The sequence below is a fragment of the Malaya genurostris genome, chromosome 2 (assembly GCF_030247185.1).
Source record: "Malaya genurostris strain Urasoe2022 chromosome 2, Malgen_1.1, whole genome shotgun sequence".
Classification (NCBI taxonomy): domain Eukaryota; kingdom Metazoa; phylum Arthropoda; class Insecta; order Diptera; family Culicidae; genus Malaya; species Malaya genurostris.
Genome location: NC_080571.1, coordinates 149,211,032 through 149,237,140, shown reverse-complemented (window position 1 = coordinate 149,237,140; position 26,109 = coordinate 149,211,032). Strand labels below are relative to the sequence as shown.

Below are 26,109 nucleotides of genomic sequence, written 5' to 3'. Positions count from 1 at the left end.
TTGGACAGTGCAAAGATTCTAGATCAAGATAATAGGATCAATGCACTGCAAATTTTAGAAATGTGTCACATTTTCACAGATGGTTCCACCATTAACTTTAGAACCGATACACATAATTTAAATGCAGCATACTCTGGTTTGTTGTACTCTCTCTCACATTAACAACAGTATCTCTCTTTTTCTACGTGTTCATCTCCTCATTTTCGCTGTCTATTGCTGCTCATCTATGTCTTTCTGATTTTTGCTCTATTATCAGCCATGACTAAGAAATATTTCAATGTTTAATCTGGTTTGATGTGCGGGGGAAGTGACTGTGTAAGTTAAAACAAACATACAAATTCAAATCGTAGTTCGTTCAAATTAATGTTTTCACACCGTTTGTGCTTTTAGTGTAGAGTAGCCGTTCCCGTTTTTGATCATTTTAAATGTTTCAATCCACTTGACGAAAAATATTTGTTGTCGTTTGTGAGTAAACAATTTGTTATGAAATTGTATAATGTGAAAACTGTGACTAATCATGTATGTTAACCTTATAGTTGCCCTGAAGATGAAGGGATATTCCTTCGAAACGTCGGCTTTTAACGCAAAATAAATATTTTGTAAAGCAACATTGACCAAAAAGCCATCTTTCAATAAATCTCTTTTTAAGTGCAGTTCCCATAGACAAAGTTTTCCATTCATCTAGAAAAACCTCCTTCTGTATTCTGCGGGCAAGTGTGCATTCCGCCTGTTTCAATTCTTCTGTGGTAAGAAATCCTTCGTTATGCCTATCCTCTGCTGGTAGTTGCAACAACTTGATCAATCGTAACCAATATGCCGTGCGACGAATGAGCTTGTTGTACGATGAAAATTTACCGTTGTACTCTTGGTTGAAATTAGTGTAAACAGAAACTGTACCAACAACTGCCGTTAGCCGTTTCTCTTCCTCACGCTCGTCTGACGGATTGTTCTTGGTGCTTTTAGGCCAATCACCTTGCCCCTTTTCCAATCAGTCCGGTCCTTGCCACCAGAAAGCGTTTTGGATAATATCCTTGGGATTAATGAGGATTTTGAATTTCTGGTACATGCCGCCACTGACAACCCTCCGTAATCGTTTGAATTTTTGCTGTACGATTAGCAACGAATGGACTCCACGTGGTAGGGATGGCCTGAATCCAATGTAAAACACACGTCGAATCTGTCCAGAAGAAAGCCTCTGTGTTGATTCCAATAGACCTTTAAACCTTCCCGTAAAGCTGAGCTGCTAAAAGTGCCCCGCAGATATCCAGTCTTGGTATGGTTTGACACTTTAATGGAGCAACCTTGGATTTGGATGAAAGTAATCGCACCTTGAATTTTCCTTCCGCATTCTGCTTTGGAAGTTCAAACATGCACTATATGCCTTCTCTGAAGCGTCCGAAAAGCAGTGAATCACAATCTTTACTGCTTCTGGGATTATCACACAACGATCAATCCTCAATTGGTTGAAAACCGGAAGCTGTTCATGGTACCGTATCCACGACTAACCCACCGTTGAGGGTAGTGGTTGATCCCAACCTACTCTGCTGTTCGCTTCGTCTCGCAATGCCCATAATTGTTGCATAAAAATCTAACACGGGAACCGTGAATTGAAACTTGAGCGTGTCTGTCACTGGCATCCATGTTAATCCTTAGGTTTTTAACAACGAGTCTGGATCTAAATCGATTACTTCCGATATTCGAATCGCGCGATCTTCCTCGGGAACACCGTCTAAAATGAACGAGCAGTTCGACGCCTACTTTCTTAGTCGAAATCCTCCCTTGGCCATCATAGATTCTAGCTGTGCTTGTAGTTTGATTGCAATGTCTATATCGTCTGCACCCGTGATCACATCATCCATATATGTATTATTGATTACCGCTCTTGCTGCGAGTGGATACCTTTCCTCTTCTTCCGATGCTAACTGGTGAGGTATCCTGGTGGCTAGAAATGGCGCGGATTTGGTACCATATGTCACTGTGCCTAGTTCATACCTGTCAACCTTATCCGTAGGCCTCTTCCGCCAAAGAATGCATTGGAGTGCACGATCTTCCTGGCAAACATTGATCTGACGAAACATTTTTTCCACATCAGACACGAGCATAATCTGTTTGGTCCGACTTCGTAATATGATTGAGCGTAGGTCATCCTGTATCACTGGTCCCACCAGCAACACATCGTTGAGTGAGGTTCCCGAAGACGTTTTACAGGAGGCATCGAATACTACACGAACCTTGGTAGTCGTGCTGGACTCTTTGATCACTGGGTGATGTAATAAATAGCACCGTTTAACCGAACCAGATGAAGCATCATCGACCTTGCGCATATGTCCCAATGATACATGTTCCTCCATGAATGCCGAGTATTGATCACGTAGTCCTAAGTTCTTCGCCAGCCTACGTTCAGTTCTCTGTAAACGTCGATAAGCTATATCTCTAGACTCGCCTAACCTAGAGAATATGTCTTCTCGTTTTAGCAAAGCCGCAGTATATCGACCGTTAGCATTCCTATGAACGGATTGCAAAAATAGTTCCTCACAGCGTTTTTCCTCTGGTGAAAGTGGGTTGCTTAATTCGACCTCCTCACATGACCAAAATCGAGACAACATTTCGTCGAGACCTTCCAATGTGGACACATTGCAGCTGATATGTGAGGATTGGCTCGGATTCGCGATACCACCACATATCATCCATCCGAATGCAGATTTGTTCAATGTTGGTAATCCTTCACCATTTGAAATTCTTCGACCGGTTTCGAAAATTTTGAAAAATGGTTCAATTCCAAGTACGAGGTCCACTACCTGCGACTCGAAAAACGCTGGGTCGGCCAGTTGAATTCCTGTCGGAATCGACCATCTATCCGTGTTGATGGTGGTGCTTGGAAGGTTTACCGTAACCTTAGGAAGAACCAAAAATCCTAGCTCTCGAGAAAATGCAGATGTTCGTGACCGTATCACCGCACGTATCCTGTGCTTTACCTTGGTCTTCGTTTGACCGATTCCTAGTATCGAAATATCTACACGAGAAAATTGCATCCGCTGTACTAGCCGCTCTGTAATAAAGTTGCTTTTTGAACCAGAATCCAGTAGAGCCCGAGCTGGTAATCGATTACCGGTGTTATCCTCTATTAAGACGACTGCTGTTGCTAGAATAACTTGCGTAGCATATTGGTAAGCCGCAACCGTTATCAACATATCACTGGCTGCCAAGTTAGCCACTTGAGTGGGAGATGGATTTGATGGTGATTCGACTGCAGGTTCTCCATAGTCCTCAGCAACTACTGCAACCTTTGGATTCTTATTCCTTTCCGGCTTAAAGTAAACTAAGTATGATGACGGCCTTTGCAGTTGCGACAGGAATATTTGGATTGACATTCTCTTGCCTGATGTCCTGTCCTAAAGCAATTTCTGCAAAGTACATGAGTTTTCAAAAGTGCATCTCTATCCGTCACTACCATTCCTTGAAACGCGTTACACTGATGAAGAAGGTGATCCGATGAACAGGCTACGCATCGTCCTCCTGACGATAATTTGTTTCTGCCTTAACAAATGAGATGACTTTGTGAATCTTTAGTATCAACAGCTCTCAACGGCAAACAATCCAAAACCTGTATTCGCCGTCGCAAGAAATCTGATATATCCGCCAGCGTATCATTCTCCTTCGTGGCTGAAACCTCCTCCCACCCCCTTCGCGTGACTGGATCCAGTCCAGTAGTCAGAATGTTAACTAGCAACAAATCCTTATAATCCGTCGGTTGAATAATCTGATCGAGAATTTGTACGATTCTCTCGAAACCCTCAACGAGGGTATGCAAATCGGCTACTGATTCCTTGGAAAGCGTTTGCTGTTATCGCCTCAACAGCATTTCCCATGCCACTTGATAATTTGCCTTCGTAATTAGAAGAGGGTCGATTAAGGATTCACCTTGGAGACAACCGTTTAAGCAATGGAACTTTTCCACCTCTGGCAAATCTACCTTCCAGTGAATCAGGGAAGTGAATAGGTCTCGAAAACTCAACCATTCGTCCACATTCCCATTGAATGTTTGAAGTTTGATCTGTGGCAGGCGTACATGATCTGTGAACAAATGCATCGCATCACCTGATCGCATGGACTGTTCTAACGCTTGTGGTTCTTGAAGCATTTTAACTTTTTCATACGCTCCTTCTCATAGGTCGATCCTTCCGGATTATAGTCGTCATGGGATAGGATTTCGACAAAGGTTTCACTAAAACTTTCCCATATTAATCCCAACTTACCAAAGCGTACCTCCACCTCGGTAACCTTGCAGAATTCCTTGAATAACTGAACAAAATAAATCAGTTGAAATGCCATTTAGAAGAAATCGATGTTTTTTCTAAAATTCCAACAGAACATTTCTCGATTATTCGAAACTCAACCAATAATAAATAAGAATTCACTGAAGAATATAGGTATATTCCTATTTATTTTGACAGCTTCATTAGAAAACATCATCGTTTGAACAACAACGTAATCTACATATCGACATATGCCGTTAGAAGGCCACTATTTTAATGCTGAGTGACATGGCTTTTGAACGGCTCGTGAGCCTTCGCTTGGTTGGTATATGATATAAGGACTCCGGTTCAGAAATCGGTTTTCAAAGTGATTGAATAACCTTTCTTTATGAAAAAGATAAAAAGTTTAAAAGGTATATCTTACTACAACATAGATTGTAAATATTTGTTATGAAAATACACTCTCAATTTCTTCATCTTTAGTATATTACTAAGTAGATAACGTACAAAAATACTTGCACGAAATTTTAATTTAAATGAGATAGAAAAATAAGAGTTTTCCATTTTTTCCATTTTTATTATATAAAAAAGTACAAGCTATCAAATGCAATCAAAAGATTTTTTATCGGATTGTCCCATTTTTATATACCGTTATTTAAAAAAGGCTTATTTTATTGTTAAAATATTTCATAACTATTGAACCAGGCAGTATGAAAAATCTTCTTCCACTGAAAGTTGCGCCTTGTTAGGCTCCTGAATTCCTTAGAACATTACTTCATTCAGTAAATTCAAATGAAATAGTTTAAAAAAACTGTGTTTTAAGAAGCACCCTAACTTAAGAAATATAAACCGTTCTAATATAAAAACGATTATTCTTAATTACTGTGGAAGGATGTGTTGTTCTATCTTATCCAGATTTGGAAATAATTTTTCAATTCATGATTTTTTTAGGACCACCCTAAAACCACTATGGCCAAAAACGCAGTTTATTAAGTGCAACTAATTTGCTGAAGACTTCAAATCACTAAGGCCAATAATAGAAGAGTAAACGATTGTTTCCTGCTTATTTTTCTTTTTGGACCACTATTCAATGCTGTTTTGCAGAGGTGGGTCTTTTCATTTCTTATCTTTCGTCTCTCTCAGTTAATGCTTGACGAAAAGAATAATCCTATCGTTTAATGAAACTAGTTCAGTTATATATGATAGTCAACTGAGATGCTGACTAATTGCATCATTACCATTAACACGATCAGGAGGAATGTAAATCGCACAGTCAAACAATTTAAAGTTTGAAAGATAGTGTGTTATCAATTATGGTTGTTTGTTGTTTTTTTTCGGTGAGAATTGAAACACTGTTCTTAAAGTTTTTTGTTCAGCATAACGTTTCGGCTTACTACTCTTCAGCCATCGTCGGACGCCTACAACATATATTTTTCGTCATTAAGTACATACATTTTACAATTCAAATACAAATTTACATCAAATAACAGTCACAAGAAATGCAAATAATCGACTTACATTCAACAAAACTTTTACAATATTCAATCACTCCGGTCTATCATTTGTTCACTCACTGCCGACGGCTGGGTTATCGTATGCTTCTGACCGCCTATCATCCTTACTATTCCAATACTGTCTGAACTTAGCCACCAGACCATTGTACGTAGTGCAGAAAGTTCCACACTCTCTCTGGAGATTGACTGTTCTCTCCTCGCCGAGTATTTTTATGTGAAACATTTCTGCTGTAACTCTGCTCTCCTGGTTCTCGATTCGTTCCAGTATTCGGGTGTTGGCAAAGTCGAAGATGTGTCCTTCTTGTTGTGTGTGTTGAGATAACCCAGTTCTTGCATCTTTTTTCCTCGTATCGTTCTTGTGTTCCGCTACTCTTGTTTCTAGTTTTCTCCCCGTTTGTCCGATGTACAGGGTCCGGCACTCGAAGTGTAACCAATTAAAAAGGCCATAAATTCAGTTTGGAAAATTACTTTTACTTAATTCAAAGTAAAAAATGTGTAAAAATAATACAAAATTCAGAATCAATTCACTTTTGCTCGATATGACCACCTTTTGCCTTGTTTACAATTAACACACAGGTTTATGTTTAACACGAATCTCTTTTGTTTTATTTGAAATCACCTTTTTATATTCTATCCTCTCCTAGCTTAGTTAAACTCAATTTTACAGTATGGATTGCTAAAAATCCGGGGGGGGGGGGAGTTAGAACGCGCAGCGTAAGTCTGATTTAACCAATGACATGTCTCGGTCATTGTATTGTATTTGAGTAGGAGAGAGTGAGTAATGTTTCTAGGGGAGGTTGAGAGTAGTCAGGTTTAACTCTCGTGAGTGTCGGTTCGAGTCAGTGTGCTTTCCTGGGTTACTGTTATTCTAGGTCATGCCATATGGCACTGTTTGAGAGAGGTGTAGAGGTGTGGAACGTAGAGAAGCGGGGAAATGACATAACTGAATTGTTTTTGGGTGATATTTGATGCTTAAGTTTCCTTGTTTATATTTATCGTATGAATGCGGTGTTTTTCGCTGGACTGAAGTAATTGCTGACAATTTAATCGCCTTATGTAGGTGAAGTTTATATTTCAAGTGGGTTTCTGGGTTTCATGACTTGGTGTCGAGTGGAAATTTGTCGAGTACGTGTTTTATGGGAATTTGTCAAGTGCGTGTGGTCTGAAGTGTGGGAAAGATTTACTTTTGAGTATTTTACATGGTCTGAAATGTGTGAAAGATTTAATGTTACATGCTCATATTACATCATCCCCCTTTTGGAAGAATGATGTAACGAAGGGAAATCATTCTGTAGTGCTTTATGGGATTAGTTTATTGTTGCGTTCGAACTCCCTAACAATTTTAATGTATATTACAGTGTTTTCTTATATCTAAAATAACCGAATTTTACAGTTTTTCTCAGAGAAGCTGAGTAAAACTTCACTTACGCCCACGGCAATTATTTTTTGATTTTTCTCTTTTTTTTGTTTTACGTGGTGTTAAGCTCGGTATCTAAATCTTAATTCTAAAAGTTTGATGTTACAATTTTGTATTTTATGCTTTGATGAGTCTATTTTTGTGAACAATGGTTTTTTCTTTTGACTGTAAATTTTGTATTTCACAATTTGAATCTTGAAGTTGTGTAACTTTAAATGGACCAATATAAAATGGATCTAGTTTGCGTCTATTTTCGTTTTGTAGATATACTATGTCGTTCAATTGTATTTCTATCGGATTACACAGGTGATCTGTTGTTGATTTTCTGAATTCTTTTTGGTGTATTAAATGTTTGTTTGCTATTTCGTGTGATTTGTGTAGTCGGTATTGTAATTCTTTATTGTACATGTCGAAATTATATATTGGTTCAATTTTGTCTGGATAAATTTCTTGTGGTAGTCTTGCTTTTACGCCGAAAACTAGTTCGTAGGGTGTATACCCATGATCTGAGTGTGGTGTTGTGTTATATGAAAATGCATAGTATTGTAACCAATCATCCCAGTCAGATTGATGTTCGTTGATAAAAGATCGCAGAAACTCGTTGAGGCATCTGTGATTTCTTTCCAAAGAACCAATTGTCTGAGGATGATAAGCTGTCGAAAAGGTTTGTTTAATTTTTAACAATTTGCAAATTTGTTCTAGAACCTCGTTTTTATATTCGGTTCCTCTGTCGGTTTTTAACTCAAGAAATTTACCGTAAGTTAAAATGAAATTTTCTACTAACGCTTTAGCTACGATGTTAGCTTCTTTGGTTGGAATAGGTATATATACAACGTATTTGGTTAATTCACACTGTATGCTTACAGCGTATCTATTATTATGGATTGTTTTGGGTAATGGTCCAACCGTATCGATTGCCACTACTTCAAATGGTTTGTTAGGTGTATTAGTAATTTGTAATTTTTCTTTAGTATGTTTAATAATTTTGTTCTTTTTGCAAATTTCACAGGCCTTGATGAAATTAGCAATTGAACTTTTCATAAATTTCCATGTGTATATTTCTCTTAATTTGAGGTACAATCTGTTTTATCCGATGTGTCCTCCTGTTGGTAATTCATGGTGATTCTTTAAACTCGTTTGTATTTCCTGAGGTTTACTAATAAACTTCGGTGGTTTGTAGATAATAATTTGTAATGTTTTAATTGTTTTTAGGACGAGACCTTTAAACATTTCCATAGGTACCATTTCAAATATTTTATCATTGCAAGAGATTGCTACTCTGCTAACTTTTAATTTTCTCATTTCTTCATCATATTTGGAGATTGCAAACACGAGTGTTTGTCTGATATCTCTTATTTCTGTAATTACACGATGCATCGGTTTTTGTTTTTGTATCCCTTGATATGTATCAATTATAATGTGGTTGTTTTCGAAAAAACACCTCATTTTCAGTAAGTTTCTTACTTCGCTAGGAGTTTCCGTTGAATAAACAGAGAGTTGATCAGGCTCACTGTTGATGCAAGGATTATTACTTAAATTATTCTTATAGTTAGTATTTTTTGTATTATTTAATTTATTCAAATTCCTCTAAATCTAACCTCATTCTAGTTAATTTGGAGGTTGGGTTTTTCATATTAAATAGAAATACTAACGGTCTGTGATCCGTTCGAATAGTAAATTTACGTCCATATAGGTAGGACTTAAAGTAATTAATTGACCAGTGTATTGCTGTCAGTTCTTTCAAAATTACTGATTTATTTTTTTCTCCGGGTGTAAAGCTTTTGCTGGCGAATGCTATTGGTAAGTCATTGGCATTAATTATTTGTGATAAAACTGCACCACATCCAACGTCTGAGGCGTCTGTGGTTAAAATAAATTGTAATTTTTTATTGCTTCGTATTTATTACTATCCGGTAGTATTCCTTTGTCTGTAATTTTGTGACCTAAATATGTTACTTCTGTATTAAAAAATTTACACTTATTGAGGTTTAATTTGAGATTGTACTTCCTAATGCGTTCAAAAACTTTCTCTAAATTCTGAAGGTGGTGTTGAATTGAGCATCCAACTACTATAATATCATCTATATATACCAAGGCATGTTCAGGTGTTAATATGGTGGAGTTTTTCTAGCTCCTTATAATTTTGCATTTCATTTTTGTTTGGATATATATAACATTTATATAAAAATTTATCACATATTAAAAGAACATTATATTATTTTCTCGTTTTTTTTTTAAAGAAAAAATCATTCCTTTCGCAATTATAAGATATAGTGTGTAGTTTCCTAGACATGAATATACATGCGTAACCACATTTGTGTTTGTCAGGAATCGCCTGTTTGCGTTTTTCCTCGGCACGAATTTTAATCTCATTTAATTTCTCTTTGACCGTTAAAGGCCATTTGTCGTTATAAGAATTTTCCATTGTCGACCAAAAAAAATGTTTGTATACGTAGTCTAAATTTAAACGTTGGTCAATTGTAGCTGACGTGCGGCCTTGATTGCTATCTTTTCCGTATATTGTTTGTGTAATTTTAGTAGGCCTTTCAGTAGCAGATAGCCTATTACTATCCCTACCAACGCGCAGAGTGCGATGCCTTCCGTTTCCCTCGACGGGGAGGCTATTGTGTTATTGATGGTTTCGTCTGACGAAAACCAACCCATAATCTCTATTCACAAATGTTGTTTTGTCTTAACTCGATATTTGCCTAGCTAGTTGTCCCTAATTCTTAATTTAAGCACAGTACCTTGGGTTTACTTCCATTTCGTCCTCACGTTGTAGGTACTCGTGTGTGAGCGTTGTCGTCGTCTCCTTGTGCTGTAGCGGATCCTTCCTTAGTGACACGCGGTTTAGTTTTATTTCTGTTTGCACACAGAATTTCTCCGGTAGTTCATAGTTAACGTCGCACGATGTTTTCCGGTTATTCACTGCTATCAAAAGAGCACCAATTACCGAAAGTCGAACTAACTAACGATAATAACGATCGTCATTTGCATCTTTTCATCATTAAACACTCGTTTATCAGTTATTGAATTCTGTTTATTGTTAGCCACTAAAGCCAAATTGCACACTTCATCAAATCACCAATAATTGGAACTTGTTGCCACCACTGTGGAATGCCAGGAACTCTTTTTACAGGCATGCAACTATTTCAAGCTATTCTGAAGTGTGGGAAAGATTTACTACTCATATTACACTTGACTATGGCCTTGAGACGGTCAAAAAACGAATCGCAAGCTGCCCGAATGTGACTTGCAGGTATTTTGGCCCACTCACGGACAATAACTTTTTTCAGCGCCTCGAAACTGGTGTATCTTTTAGTTCGGACTTTGCTCTCCAAAATGGCCCAAAGAGAATAATCCATTGGATTCGCATCTGGTGAATTCGAGAGCCATTGTGTGGACGTGATGAAGTTCGGAACGTTGTTCTTCAGCCATTCTTGGTTCACTCGAGCTTTGTGAGACGGTGCCGAGTCCTGCTGAAACGTCCATGGTCTGCCACCGAAATGTTTGTCTGCCCACGGCTTCAAAGCAACCTCCAGAATACTTTCCCGATAATATGTCGCATTTACCTTGACGCCAGGCTCGATGAAAACGATTGGAGAGCGCCCATCTGCGGTTACAGCGGCCCAAACCATTATCTGTTGCGGGTGCTGCCTCCTGGTGGCCAATCGATGACTCAAATTCTCGTATGAACGGTCGGTCAAGTAAACCCTATCGTTTTGAGAGTTTACGAATTGCTCAGTTGGAAAAATTTTCTCGTCAGAAAATACAATGTTCGGAAATTGACCGCTTTCGGTCAAACGAAGCAACTCCTTCGCTCTCTCAAGTCTAACTTGTTGCTGCTTCGGTGTGAGATCATGCGCCTTTTGGATCTTGTAAGGCTTGACCTTCAGATCATTTTTCAGTATGCGGCGGATGCTACGGTCGGATATTTTCAGTTCTTTTGCCATTTGGCACTTCGTCGAGGATTTCGTTCAAGTCGCTTCTTCACTTTTTGAACCATCTCACGTGACGTTGCAGTCTTTTGATGACCACCTCCATGACGTTTTGCGATGCTACCAGTATTATTGTAACGAGTTATGGTGCGATAAACAAAAACTTTATTCACTTTAAGGTGTTTGAACTCACGAACAATCGCTGGTTGTGATTTTCCATCTAAATATAAAACAATCACACTATTACTTTTTAAATCCATCACTGATTTTTTTTTCGCGTTCACTTTTGGCAAAATGCTTTCTTGCGCTTGTAAACAATACAACTCCGAACTGTCATTTAGCAAATTTCTAGAGAGCTGATGCCCGTGCGTCAGCTGCGCGAGCGGTCTGAAGTTGGTTACACTTCGAGTGCCGGACCCTGTACTTGTACGAGGTCGTTTATTGTTTTAATCCATAATTGATTGGAACAAATAGCTGTTGTCGAAATGTAATTCTTCAAGTCGTTCGAGGAAGCAAGCATCATTGATGAGCGACTTTTCGGGTTTATCACAAGCAGCGGTTTCAGATGGAAAGTGGTAATTCGGCCTGAAATATGGTTTATAGTACATACGACAGATAAACTGCAAACTGTCCATTAAGGCTTCGACCAATTTAAGAGTAGAGGTTGTACGTTGCAGAATCAAATCGATAGTCTGATTGGACGAGAATTTCCTATTGGATGGATTCAGGACACAGCCAACAAATCCTTGGACAATCTCTAATAGATTTCGTGACAGTCTCTAATAGATTCGTGAATTTACAGGAATTTCGAGATACAGTAAAACATTGATAGACCACGTGTATTCCAATTTGCACGGTGTTTGTTCGATTACAAGATTTCAGATCATGAAACAATTGCAATTTCCCTAACGAGCAGCTCTAGAAATGAGGAAGATACGGTGAAAATCAAGTGTTGGAAAAACTATTCAAAGGAAACCCTATCTCGACTTGTATCAAGAAGCTTGGGTTGTACACACTTGAACGGAAATTTGGATCACAGGGCATCTATTCTTACTGACGTATTAAAAAGGGGACAAATGAATTAGTAACGAAAAAGTATATTAGTTTGAACAGCTCGAGTAGTTGGTACTCAATAGACCAATACTTACCTCTTACGGTTTAAACGGGAAAAAGATAAACAGTACAAGAGTTCTGTAGATCTAACAATGATAGTCACTGGAGTAGATATACACAAGCACGAAATATTTATTCACGGGCCCTGAAGAAGATCTCAGAAGCATCCGTGCCTTGAGTGGCTGGCGACGAGCAGCCATGGACCGAGCTATGTGGACCACGTATGCTTGATACAGCAAAGGACAACAAAGGCCTATAGCTGTTAGGTAAGGTAAGAAGAAGACTAGATATGAATACATACAGAGGAAGATCGATCAAAATCAACAAAACAGCAGAGAGTTATGGAAAATTCTCAAACAGTTGACCAAGCCTACACATAGTGCATCAAAAACTATAACTTTTAACGGTATAGAAGAGCACACAGAACAAATTATATCTGAAAAGTTCAACAGTTATTTCATAAATAGTGTTCAGCAGATCAATCAAAGTATTGAATTGGTAGGTGAACCTACTGAAATAACACAGCCGATGAATAACTGTTGTAGACTTGATAAATTTCAACCAATCACTTTTGTGCAATTAAAAAATATTTGTTTTAATTTGGGAAAATCGACTGGTATTGACAATGTAAACTCAAAAGTGATACAGGATCTACTGGATTTGGTAAATGAATCGTTATACACGGAGCAAGTGCCAAAAGTTTGGAAAGAATCTCTGGTAATTCCTATCCCCAAGGTTACTGGCCGAGGAGTACCGTCCCATTAGCATGTTGCACACGCTGGAATAAATTCTGGAACTTGATGCTAAAAATCAGCTGATTAACTATTTGAACTCTAACAGTTTGCTAATACCGGAACAATCGAGATATCGTAAAGGTTACTCTTATGAAACCGCTTTGAACCTAGTATTGGCAAAATGGAAGGATTACAAAAAGTTATGTATTTCACGCATAAAGTCCGCTTTGTAAGCAAATATTTAGTTAGTTAGTTCAAATTCCTCAGATTTTTTTTTTATGTATTACGAAGATTAAATTTTCTTTTTGTTTATATATTATTGTGAGACGTATTAAGTTACTGTGTTCGGTATGATGATGATGGATTTTTAGTTTGTTTGAGAGTTAAAAATAATGAGCAGTCTACAAACGTTTGAGCCTCGCGCGCGTAGTGACTATTTGGAAAGCGAACAGGACTGGCCGAACAGCCTTAGCACTCAGTGTGTTAAGTTTGCTCTTGACCTTGATCGCAAGGTTTGATTAATAATTTAAGGAACAGATTCGGGAAACTAATTGGGATCGACAGTTGTTGATGGAATTGGGCTTGGCTCTGCTCATCAGCAGTCTCATTACTCCATCATAGCTGATGTGTGTAGCGATGAACTGGTCCGGTGGGAAGGGCCAGGTGAATTACTGTCTGATACTGGTAAAGATATCGGGTTCGATTCCAGATGTGATCAAGTATCTTCCCGGGTTGTAGATTTTCTTGATTACCTCAGATAGTAAATCCGAAATATATGAATGTTATTTTGTAGTCAGTCGTTCTTTTGAAGAAGAATCTTTACCTGCTAGATTAATCAGATCGTTTTCTTTAGTTTACTGGTTAAGATATGTGCAAAAAAATATTAATTATCATTTAGATAACTCGTTCTGCTCACACCTTTGTATGGGTATGAAGTGGGACCATCATCATCATCATCATCAGAGTGTTATTTAGATTGGCGCACTTCATATGGAGACGTTTAGAGCACAATTCGCACACTATTATGCTGCCTCGAGATCTTGAAGCCCCAAAACAAGTTTCAGAATCACATTGGGATCCACTCACAGAATAGAGATGAACTTGTATCGCAAATAGTGTTATTAACGTAGAAAACGCTGCAAACTTTTGCAGGATTGCAACAATAGCACAATAGCACGTCTCTGTGATTTTGTGGAATGAAAAGAGTTCAATGAAATAGTTGCAGCCGTAGCAGGACACGCCAAAAGTGAGGATGCTCGTATTGCAGCACTTAAGATGGTGGCACATTCATCGAGTTTATTGATGAGATTCGTCAAATCGAAGCGGTGCGTATCAACGAAGAATATTTTTCTCTCAAGCACGGGAAACAACCAGCTATTATTGCTCAAGCGAACGCACTTACCCAAGGAAATTCAAAAGCTATCAACATGAACGGGTCTCATCAGCGCTATGAAGGTAAACCAGACGAATCCAAGCGAAACCCTTTTCATCCAGGACCTTCAAAACCTTCAAAATGTACCTTTGCAGGAAGCAAAGTCGGGCTCGACAATTGCTTTAAAAATCCGTACAATAATCTGAGCTAAAAGCATCGCCAGCTTTTAGCACACTCAATTAGATTGTCCCACTAAAGACAAAGCCTGCAGAAATTGTGGTCGTGTGGGCCATTTCCTAAGAGCGTGCCAGCCCCATCATCGCCAAATCAATTGTTGGCGCAGCACTGGCTGAATCGCAATGAATCTCAGCTGTAGAAGCGGCTGAAAGTGTACAACTAGTTCACGATGTGAGTGCATAAATATGACCTTGATGAACAGAGACACGAGAGATATTTTCTCCACGTAATACTTTTCTGATTAGTAGTACTTACTTTGTTTGAAAATTATTTCTTTAATAATAGTGCATCCTTTTTGCCTTTCACATAAAGAAAGGCTGTGCAATCACTGTGAAAACCGACTTTTTAACTGAGGCCCGGAGGGCTTTTTTACCATTCGACTCAGCTCGACAAACTGAGTAAATATCTCTGTGTGTATGTGTATGTATGTAAAAAAAAATGTGAACTCACTTTTCTAAGCGATGGTTAAACCGATTTTCACAAACTATAACTCAAATGAAAGGTCTCATGGTCCCGTAGCCTGATATTGAATTTCATCTTGATCCGACTTCCGGTTCCGGAGATATAGGATAATTTTTACAAACTAAGACATTAAAAGATTTTCATGCCCCATAGCCTGCTATTGAATTTCATTTACATCCGACTTCTAGTTCTCGAGTTACATGGTAATATGTGAAATTTAGAGAGAAAGTGTGCACTCAATTTCCACTGAAACGGCTCAACCGATTTTCGCACACTAAGATTCAAATGAAAGTTATTATACAGGGTCCGGCACTCGAAGTGTAACCAATTAAAAAGGCCATAAATTCAGTTTGGAAAATTACTTTTACTTAATTCGAAGTACAAAATGTGTAAAAATAATACAAAATTGAGAATCAATTCACTTTTGCTCGATATGACCACCTTTTGCCTTGACTATGGCCTTGAGACGGTCAAAAAACGAATCGCAAGTTGCCGAATGTGACTTGCAGGTATTTAGGCCCACTCGCGGACAATAACTTATTTCAGCGCCTCGAGACTGGTGTATCTTTTAGTTCGGACTTTGCTCTCCAAAATGGCCCAAAGAGAATAATCCATTGGATTCGCATCTGGTGAATTCGAGAGCCATTGTGTGGACGTGATGAAGTTCGGAACGTTGTTTTTCAGCCATTCTTGGTTCACTCGAGCTTTGTGAGACGGTGCCGAGTCCTGCTGAAACGTCCATGGTCTGCCACCGAAATGTTTGTCTGCCCACGGCTTCAAAGCAACCTCCAGAATACTTTCCCGATAATATGTCGCATTTACCTTGACGCCAGGCTCGATGAAAACGATTGGAGAGCGTACATCTGCGGTTACAGCCGCCCAAACCATTATTTGTTGCGGGTGCTGCCTCCTGGTGGCCAATCGATGACTCAAATTCTCGTATGAATGGTCGGTCAAGTAAACCCTATCGTTTTGAGAGTTTACGAATTGCTCAATTGGAAAAATTTTCTCGTCAGAAAATACAATGTTCGGAAATTGACCGCTTTCGGTCAAACGAAGCAACTCCTTCGCTCTCTCAAGTCTAACTTGTTGCTGCTTCGGTGTGAGATCATGCGCCTTTTGGATCTTGTAAGGCTTGACCTTCAGATCATTTTTCAGTATGCGGCGGATGCTACGGTCGGATATTTTCAGTTCTTTTGCCATATGATTGGCACTTCGTCGAGGATTTCGTTCGAGTCGCTTCTTCACTTTTTGAACCATCTCACGTGACGTTGCAGTCTTTTGATGACCACCTCCATGACGTTTTGGATGCTACCAGTATTATTGTAACGAATTATGGTGCGATAAACAAAAACTTTATTCACTTTAAGGTGTTTGGGCTCACGATCAATCGCTGGTTGTGATTTTCCATCTAAATATAAAGCAATCACACTTTGACGTTTTAAATCCATTACTGATTTTTGTTTCGCGTTCACTTTTGGCAAAATGCTTTCTTGCGCTTGTAAACAATACAAATCCGAACTGTCATTTAGCAAATTTCTAGAGAGCTGATGCCCGTGCGTCATCTGCGCGAGCGGTCTGAAGTTGGTTACACTTCGAGTGCCGGACCCTGTAGTTTCCTAAAAATTTGTAGAACATTTCATCCCGATCCGACGTTTGGTTCCGGAACGAAAGCGTGATAAATGGAAAATTACCAATTTCATGAGTATTTTTCCACGAACGATGGTCAAAAATAGGTACAAATGCATAAAACTATCTAATCAATTCTTCTAGTTTGCACAACTTGTCAGTCTGTGGGCATGAAAACTTAATTTGGCTTTACTGGTCCCTCCCTTTTCTGTTCCGGAAGCACCGAAAGTTGTAAAGAAAAACTATACAAATAGAATTCACTTCGATTTCACTGCGCTGCTCGAACCGATTTTCATAAATCTTGTTTTGAATTAAAACCCATATAATCTTTAAATCTACTGTGAAATTTCATCCGGATCCGACCTCCGGTTCCACAGTGTCAAAGTTTTCAAATGAGATGGGCGATGAGTTTCAAAGTTCTCAAATCGCCTTATATAATGACAATATGTGAAACCGCAAAACGAACGATGTGTTCTTTGTTCTATTTCGTACACGCTGAAAAATCGAAACGGTTACTATTGTCTGCTACTAGTGTGTGATATTGATAAAAGACAGTGCTGCTATTGATAAAAATTTTAACTCTTTTATGATGAGTGCGACCGAAAGAATAAAAGAATGTAAAGGCGCTGTAAAATAAATGATATAAAAACCTGTTTTAATCCACCTATTTTCAAAAGTATCACCAGAAAATTTTGTGAAGAATTTTTTTTTCAATTTTGAATAAAATAAGAAACTTTCTTAGGGTATAAACTAACATAACCTTTTAAAATTGTAAATAGTTATGTCAAGTTAATAAGATTTTTTCTTTATTTTGAATCGTCGCACTAAATGATTAAACACACTTTACCGTATACTTCTGGAACCGGAAATTGGACCCGGATGAAATTAAACAGCAACCAATGAGATTGTAGGAACTTTTATTTGTGCCTGTTTGTGGAAATCGATCAAATCATCTCTGAGAAAATTAAGTCAGTCTCGTTTTAAACTTTTTGACCACTACTTCTGGTACTTTTGGAACCAGGAACTTGGAACCAGTATAGCCAAATTCGGTTCGTTTAGTAAGTAACGAATATACCCTACTAATTAAATCAATTTTAATCCAAATCTAGAAGAATTTTAACCTTCGTCGCTCTAAATGACGATGTGAAATTCAATAGCAACCTATAGGACTACGAGATTTTCTATTTTATGAGTGACATTATTTGACACATACTCACACACATACACACACAGCATTGCTGAGCTCGATGAATTGTGTCGAACTATATATACAACACTTAGCCTTTCGGGTAAATTTCCACTGGTCAATTTTAAAAGTGATTGTATAAACTTTCTATATGAGAAAGGCAATACGTGCACTTTTATTGCAGAGCATCGTTATCATGCTCTTGTAATAACACTAACAAGTATGTACAAATTGAATGCAGGATTAGAAATTTACATATATTATTTCACCTAAAAACAAAAATTTTAATGTGGCAACCCTGCACGCTATACGAAATTGAACAAAGCACGTTGTGAATGGCGCAAAGGCGCACGTATCGTACCGGTTTTGCATCTTCATTTTGAATTTGAATGTTGTGACACTCATCGCCCTATAAATTCGTAACCGGAATTCGGATCAGGATGAAATTGCCCAGTATATCTAAAGACAATAAGAGCTTTAATTTGAATCAGGAATCGTGGAAAACGGCTTAACCGTTGCTGATAAATCGACGGGAGTTCCGTCTTCGGAGATTTTCTTCACTATTATTGATGCTTTTGGAAGCGGAAACCGGTAGTTTTATATATTCACTTACTAACAAGATCTGTCTACTAGATCAATTTAGCAGTAAGTTTTATAAAAATGTGCACCTCGTTTCGCCATCGCTGGTGAAAAAATACTCGTGAAATTGAAATTTTTCACTAATCGCAATGTAATTACGTAAGTCGGATCTGGATCAATTTGTCAGCAAAAAAGAATTTTAAAACGTTTTATTTGCTTCTTAGTTTGTGAAAATCGGGGAAGAAGTTTGCGAGAAAATTGAGTTCGCATTTTTAATAAATTTGCCAATCTTTCCTAGTAATTCCGGAACCGGAGGTCGGATCGAGATGAAATTCAGAAAAATTGTATGTAGCCATTAGACCTAAGTTTGTGAAAATCGGTTCAGCCATTTCTGAGAAAATTGAGTGACATTATTTGTCACACACACACGCGCGCACACATACACATACACAGGGGCAGCAGGGACAGGAGGCTATGGGCTTGACGAACGCCCCCCACCCCTTCTGCGAGTCGGATGAAAGCTAAGGAGCTTTCCTAAACGATAACCATTCACACACCCGTGTGGATTACCACCTTTGGATCTGGGAGTGATCGAGCTTCTGGTTTTCAGACAGCTCAAGCGGAGGATGCTTAGGATGTGGTGGGGGTTCGACAGTGGGCTCTGTTGGATTCCCATAAAAAGCCACACGTCTGCAAGTAACTCCGTACAAGCGACCTAGTACCGCTGCCAAAGTGCCTCAGCCCAACCACCCGGAGTCCCAACCGGCACTTCAGGATCGATGCCAGTAACATCCTGATTATGGCATACCGATCAACGCAAAAGTCAACGGACTACGGAACACGGATCGGATGGCAACGATGGGCCGACATTCGTACCGCTCTGCTTCTTGAGTAAAGAAGGCGACACCTACTTGAAATGGCGTGTGGGCTAATGGTGCGTCTATTTCCGTCCCAGTAAAACCTTGGCAGGCCTTGAGAAATGTTCTTCATCTGTCTGTCAGTTCTGATGGGTACTAGGCTCGGATGTAACATACCCGACACAGCGGAAAGGTGGCGAATCCGTCTCAGCAAACAGAAGGAGCCTAACAGCGAAAAGAAGCGACTTCACAACGAAGTGCGGTACACGCGGAGCAGCAGCGTGAATAATTGCAACAGCAGCTGTCAACGATTAACGGATGAAGCGTGCCTCAACCACAGCGGCTAAGAACTTGACGAATGAGCTACACTAGTTCGTCGACAAAAGCACAATGTGCACAAGTATCAACGACCATCCCCCTAGACAGAGGAAAAAGGTCGATGCACTGATAGCCGAGGCAAACGACAAGACGACGTACGCAGCGCTTCTCAGGAAGGTGAGGGGGGTGGTAAAGACCAGGTGCACCCAAAACGGAGAGATGCTGTTCGAGCTCAAGAAGGATCCTTCCGTTAAGAGCTCAGAGTACCGGAAGCTCATTGCGAAATCCTTGGGCAGCGAGGCAACCGTGAGAGCTCTTTCACAGGAGGCAGTGGCAGAGGTCGAGGATTTGGATGAGGTCACCATTGAGGAAGAGTTGAGGGTCGCATTGACCGAGCAGTGCAACTTGGAAGTACCGGTGAAAATCCGAATCAGGAGATCATTTGCGGGCACCCAGATGGCGGCAATCCGACTGCCAGTAGATGCGGCCAACAATCTGGCAATATCCGGCAAAATAACGGTCGGATGGGCGGTGTGCTCGTCGCAACTGTCACCAGTCCAAGCACTGCAAGGGTCAAGACAGGTTCAAACGGTACTGGAATTGCGGCGAAAACGGACACGTTGCTCGAGACTGCACGAAGCAACCCAAATGCATGCTGTGCAAGCCGGAGGAAAGAGATGGCCATCCGACTGGAGGCTATAAATGCCCGGCCCACAAAAAGGCGAAGGCAGGCCAACAATGATGCAGATAACGCAAACTAACCTGAATCGTTGCGACATTGCACAGCAACTGTTGTGGCAGTGAAGACCATAGACGAAGTGTGATGTTGCGTTCATCGTAGAGCCGTATCAAATTCCTCCTGAGAACGGCAATTAGGTAGCGGATGTAGCCGGAATGGCAGCTATACAAGCTATGGGCCGATTCCCTATACAGGAAGTGGTGGAAAACTCTTACGAGGGATTCGTGATAGCCAAAGTTAACGGTGTCTTCGTACGTAGCTTCTATGTCCCTCTAAGATGGACATAGGAGCAATACAACCGGATGTTGGATGCACTCACCGGCACCTACGTCCTAGGCAGGTAGTCATCGGTTGCGATTTCAACGCTTGGGCCGTTGAGTGGGGCAGCCGGCAAATTAATGCAAGAGGATATAGCTCTGGCGAAGCTTGATGTACAGCAATACAATGTAGGAACAGTCAGCAAATTCCGAAAAGACGGTCGTGAATTCATCATCGACATTACATTATGTAGTCCATCGTTGATGAGGACATGGACTGGAAGGTGAGTGAGGAGTACTCCCACAGCGACCACCGGGTGATCCTCTACAAGATAGTCCAGAGAGCTCTCCGTCCATACGGAGAACTAGGACTTACAAGCGAAGGTGGAAGACGAAGGCATTCGATAAGGATACTTATATCGATGCACTTCGGCTAAACAGCGATGCGTCAAACTTCAACCCAGGGTGGTTGATCGAAGCGTTAGCAACGGCATGTGACGCAGCAATGCCGAAGATTGAAAAAAAAGAACGTTAGATGCGTACTGGTGGAATGCGACGCTCAGTACTCTCAGTGCGACTTGCCTCTGAGCTAGGAGACGAGTTCAAAAGGGCAAGAACTGAGGCCGACAGAGCAGAGCACAAGGTTGCGCTCCGTGGAGCTAGAGCTGCCTTCAAAAGAGCTATCAAGCAAGGCGAACTGTTACAAAGAGCTATGCTAGAGAGCCGACGCTAACCCCTGGGGAAACGCGTACGGCATAGTAATGGCTAAGCTGAAGGGCCCAATGACGCCAGTCCAAATGTACCCAGACACATTGAAGGGTATTGTGGACTGGTCTCCACCGAAGAGCCCGTTGCCGTGGCGAAAGCATTGAAGGTGAAGAAGGCTCCCGGTCCGGATGGAATCTTCGACGTGGCATTGGAGGCAGCAATTCTGAGTTTCCAGATATGTTCAGGTCAGTGTTGCAGAAATGCCTGGAGGAAGGCAACTTTCCGGATATATGGAAGGTCCAAAAACTAGTGCTGTGAAAGTGTGAGACAGCTGTCCACCATGCAATTTGGCTTCCGCAAGGGAAAATCAACGGTGGATGCAATTCGGACTGTCGTTGAGAAGATGGAAAGAGCATCCTTACAAAAGCGGAAAGGAGATCGCTAGTGCAACGTGGTAACGATAGATGCTAAAATCGCGTTCAACAGCGCCAATTGGGAAGCTATCGCCGCAGTTCTGCATAATATGCGGGTCCCCGACTATCTGTGTAGGATTTCAAGGAACTACTTTCAGGATAAATACTGTCGATAGATGAATAAATGGAGTGAAGCTGAAAATAGCCCATCACAAGACAGAACCCATGTAGCATGTAAAGTTGCTGTCCTGCATTTTTCTACTGATTGTGCAATTTATCAAGTCAGTTTGTATCCCTATTATAGTAACTGTTCTGTTATGGAAAAAGCGCAATTTTTCTGTGTTCTGCAACACACTTTCAAGTTCATCCGCTATTCCGAACATTTATTCACAACGATTGTGCAACTGATACAAAAACTCAAGCGTAGATCCCATCAAAAAGGCAGTAATAAAATCAGCGAAAAAACAATCGTGAAACTCGTGCGAACTACTACGTAATGTAAACAACAAATGGAATGACGTTTACAAAAATATGCAAACTTTATTCCTAATGATTGAGTTTCACATTTGCTTTTCAATACAACTGCTCTTAACACAAACATGGATCTTGTTAAATAATCTGCTCATGGAAAATTATAATGCAACATATTGTAGAATTGATCTTTTGTATTTTTGTAAATGCAAAATGAAACATGTTCTCATACGTCCGAAATTTTCAAGTAAACGTGTTTTGATGATTCTAAACCAATTTCTGTGAAAATAACAGTCTATTATTTTTAATGAGAATCATCGAATCGAAATTCTTAAAATTTCTCAGACGATTTTGATCAAACTAATGTGTAATTGAACCTGAAAAATCTTGAAATGATTGTTTCTTGAATATTTTTCAATATGGCATCGATGGTAACAGTGAGTTGAATAGAAAATGGTTCACCCAACGTAATGACATATATTATCCAAATAACAGGAAACATTAGTATGTTAATATTTCGGAAAGAAATTCTCTACGTTTTTTTAACAGTTTAAGTCTTCTAGTTGAATTAAACAAGGAGAGAGGACCGACTTTTGTGATACGCACTGTAGGTATTATTTTGACAAGTTCGTGTGCTGGAGTTGCAAAAACAAGTTGCACAAGCGGTAATATGGGAGTAACTATGATGAGATTAACTTTTCGTTCAATATCCTTAAAAAGTGATGTCAGGTCTGCTAATTATTTTCGCTTGATGAAAAACGAATATAAATTATCTGATTGATTTTTGTTTTTATTGTGTATATAACGCTGTATTCCTGCAACTTTTATGATAATAATCTAATGTCTGCAAGTTTTGCGTTCAATTCAAACAGATAAATCTTGAACAATGTTTTTCTAAAACTGAAGAAAACTGCGCACACTGATCTAAAATTCATGAGGCAGCCAATGTGACAATGTGACTCTGCAGAAATATATTTCTTACAGCAAGGTTATCAATTCGGCTTAGCATTTTTTGCCTTGCGGAGAACATCAATCAATTTTTCTTCCACAACAGATTTATAGAAATTTCGACGTATATTGTGTCCGCTACAATTCTGACAGCCGTTTGGAAAGTTTTTGATAAGTTTCACAATTGTTATAGTTACTCCCATTTTACATGACGATGTGAAATTTTTCGTAGAGCTCAAAACATCAACAAGTTGGTGATTTACATCAACAAGTTGGTGATTTACTGCACAATTGTTTTAGATGTGTTACTTAAAGTTGTTATACAGTGATTTATTCGGTAGTATTGTGAAACTTAACAGTGATAAGTTCCACAACCAATTTTAATATATATTGCTAAACATATTTAACATAAATAACATTTCTAAATCAATTGTAAAACATCTTGAAATTTAAAAAGTTACATTTGCTACTTGGGAAGTGCTCGTAATAAGTAACCGCAAAGCAGTACAAATGCTGGAGATCACAAATGGAGAGGAGAGAATTTCATCGCAAAGCGCTTCAAAGCACCTGGGAGGGATAATCGACGACCGTCTAAACTTTAACGCGCACGTCGACTACGCCTGCGAAAAGGCGGCGAAGGCGTTTCATATAGTAGCGAGGATTATGCCAAACGTGGGCGGTTCAAGAAGTAGCAAGAGGCGCCTCTTGGCAAATGATGCAACCTCAATACTTAGGTAAGGAGTGCCAGCCTCGAAAAGAAACCATGGAAAGCTGAACAGTGTGTTCCGGCTCATGGTTATGAGAGTCGCGAGTGACTACAGAACAATCTTGTCGGAGACTGTATGCGTTATCGCTGGGATGACGCCCATCTGCATCACACTAAAGGAAGCCGTCGAATGCTACCGGCGTAGGAATGCGACAGCAGCTGCTAGAATGGACTCAAGTGGCAGTGGCAACAAGAGTTCGACAATGTGGCCAACGGAAGGTGGACCCATCGACTGATCCCAAACGTGTCGGCGTGGGTGAACAAGAAGCATGGAGAGGAAAAATTCCAGCTGACGCAGTTTCTGTCCGGGCATGGCTGTTTTCGGAAGTATCTGTTTCGGTTTGGTCACGCTTCGGAAGTATCTGTTTCGGTTGGTGATACGCACTGTAGGTATTATTTTGACAAGTTCGTGTGCTGGAGTTGCAAAAACAAGTTGCACAAGCGGTAATATGGGAGTAACTATGATGAGATTAACTTTTCGTTCAATATCCTTAAAAAGTGATGTCAGGTCTGCTAATTATTTTCGCTTGATGAAAAACGAATATAAATTATCTGATTGATTTTTGTTTTTATTGTGTATATAACGCTGTATTCCTGCAACTTTTATGATAATAATCTAATGTCTGCAAGTTTTGCGTTCAATTCAAACAGATAAATCTTGAACAATGTTTTTCTAAAACTGAAGAAAACTGCGCACACTGATCTAAAATTCATGAGGCAGCCAATGTGACAATGTGACTCTGCAGAAATATATTTCTTACAGCAAGGTTATCAATTCGGCTTAGCATTTTTTGCCTTGCGGAGAACATCAATCAATTTTTCTTCCACAACAGATTTATAGAAATTTCGACGTATATTGTGTCCGCTACAATTCTGACAGCCGTTTGGAAAGTTTTTGATAAGTTTCACAATTGTTATAGTTACTCCCATTTTACATGACGATGTGAAATTTTTCGTAGAGCTCAAAACATCAACAAGTTGGTGATTTACATCAACAAGTTGGTGATTTACTGCACAATTGTTTTAGATGTGTTACTTAAAGTTGTTATACAGTGATTTATTCGGTAGTATTGTGAAACTTAACAGTGATAAGTTCCACAACCAATTTTAATATATATTGCTAAACATATTTAACATAAATAACATTTCTAAATCAATTGTAAAACATCTTGAAATTTAAAAAGTTACATTTGCTACTTGGGAAGTGCTCGTAATAAGTAACCGCAAAGCAGTACAAATGCTGGAGATCACAAATGGAGAGGAGAGAATTTCATCGCAAAGCGCTTCAAAGCACCTGGGAGGGATAATCGACGACCGTCTAAACTTTAACGCGCACGTCGACTACGCCTGCGAAAAGGCGGCGAAGGCGTTTCATATAGTAGCGAGGATTATGCCAAACGTGGGCGGTTCAAGAAGTAGCAAGAGGCGCCTCTTGGCAAATGATGCAACCTCAATACTTAGGTAAGGAGTGCCAGCCTCGAAAAGAAACCATGGAAAGCTGAACAGTGTGTTCCGGCTCATGGTTATGAGAGTCGCGAGTGACTACAGAACAATCTTGTCGGAGACTGTATGCGTTATCGCTGGGATGACGCCCATCTGCATCACACTAAAGGAAGCCGTCGAATGCTACCGGCGTAGGAATGCGACAGCAGCTGCTAGAATGGACTCAAGTGGCAGTGGCAACAAGAGTTCGACAATGTGGCCAACGGAAGGTGGACCCATCGACTGATCCCAAACGTGTCGGCGTGGGTGAACAAGAAGCATGGAGAGGAAAAATTCCAGCTGACGCAGTTTCTGTCCGGGCATGGCTGTTTTCGGAAGTATCTGTTTCGGTTTGGTCACGCTTCGGAAGTATCTGTTTCGGTTGGTGATACGCACTGTAGGTATTATTTTGACAAGTTCGTGTGCTGGAGTTGCAAAAACAAGTTGCACAAGCGGTAATATGGGAGTAACTATGATGAGATTAACTTTTCGTTCAATATCCTTAAAAAGTGATGTCAGGTCTGCTAATTATTTTCGCTTGATGAAAAACGAATATAAATTATCTGATTGATTTTTGTTTTTATTGTGTATATAACGCTGTATTCCTGCAACTTTTATGATAATAATCTAATGTCTGCAAGTTTTGCGTTCAATTCAAACAGATAAATCTTGAACAATGTTTTTCTAAAACTGAAGAAAACTGCGCACACTGA

The 26,109-nt window shown here is 39.7% G+C and overlaps 1 protein-coding gene across 1 annotated transcript; it reads right to left on the bottom strand.

The window, feature by feature from the left end:
• Window positions 1–1,754: 1,754 nt before the first annotated feature.
• Window positions 1,755–3,371, bottom strand: LOC131428899 (uncharacterized). The gene has a single exon (XM_058592958.1). The coding sequence runs from the start codon at window positions 3,369–3,371 to the stop codon at window positions 1,755–1,757; it is 1,617 nt and encodes a 538-aa protein (XP_058448941.1).
• Between the last annotated feature and the right edge of the window lie 22,738 nt (window positions 3,372–26,109).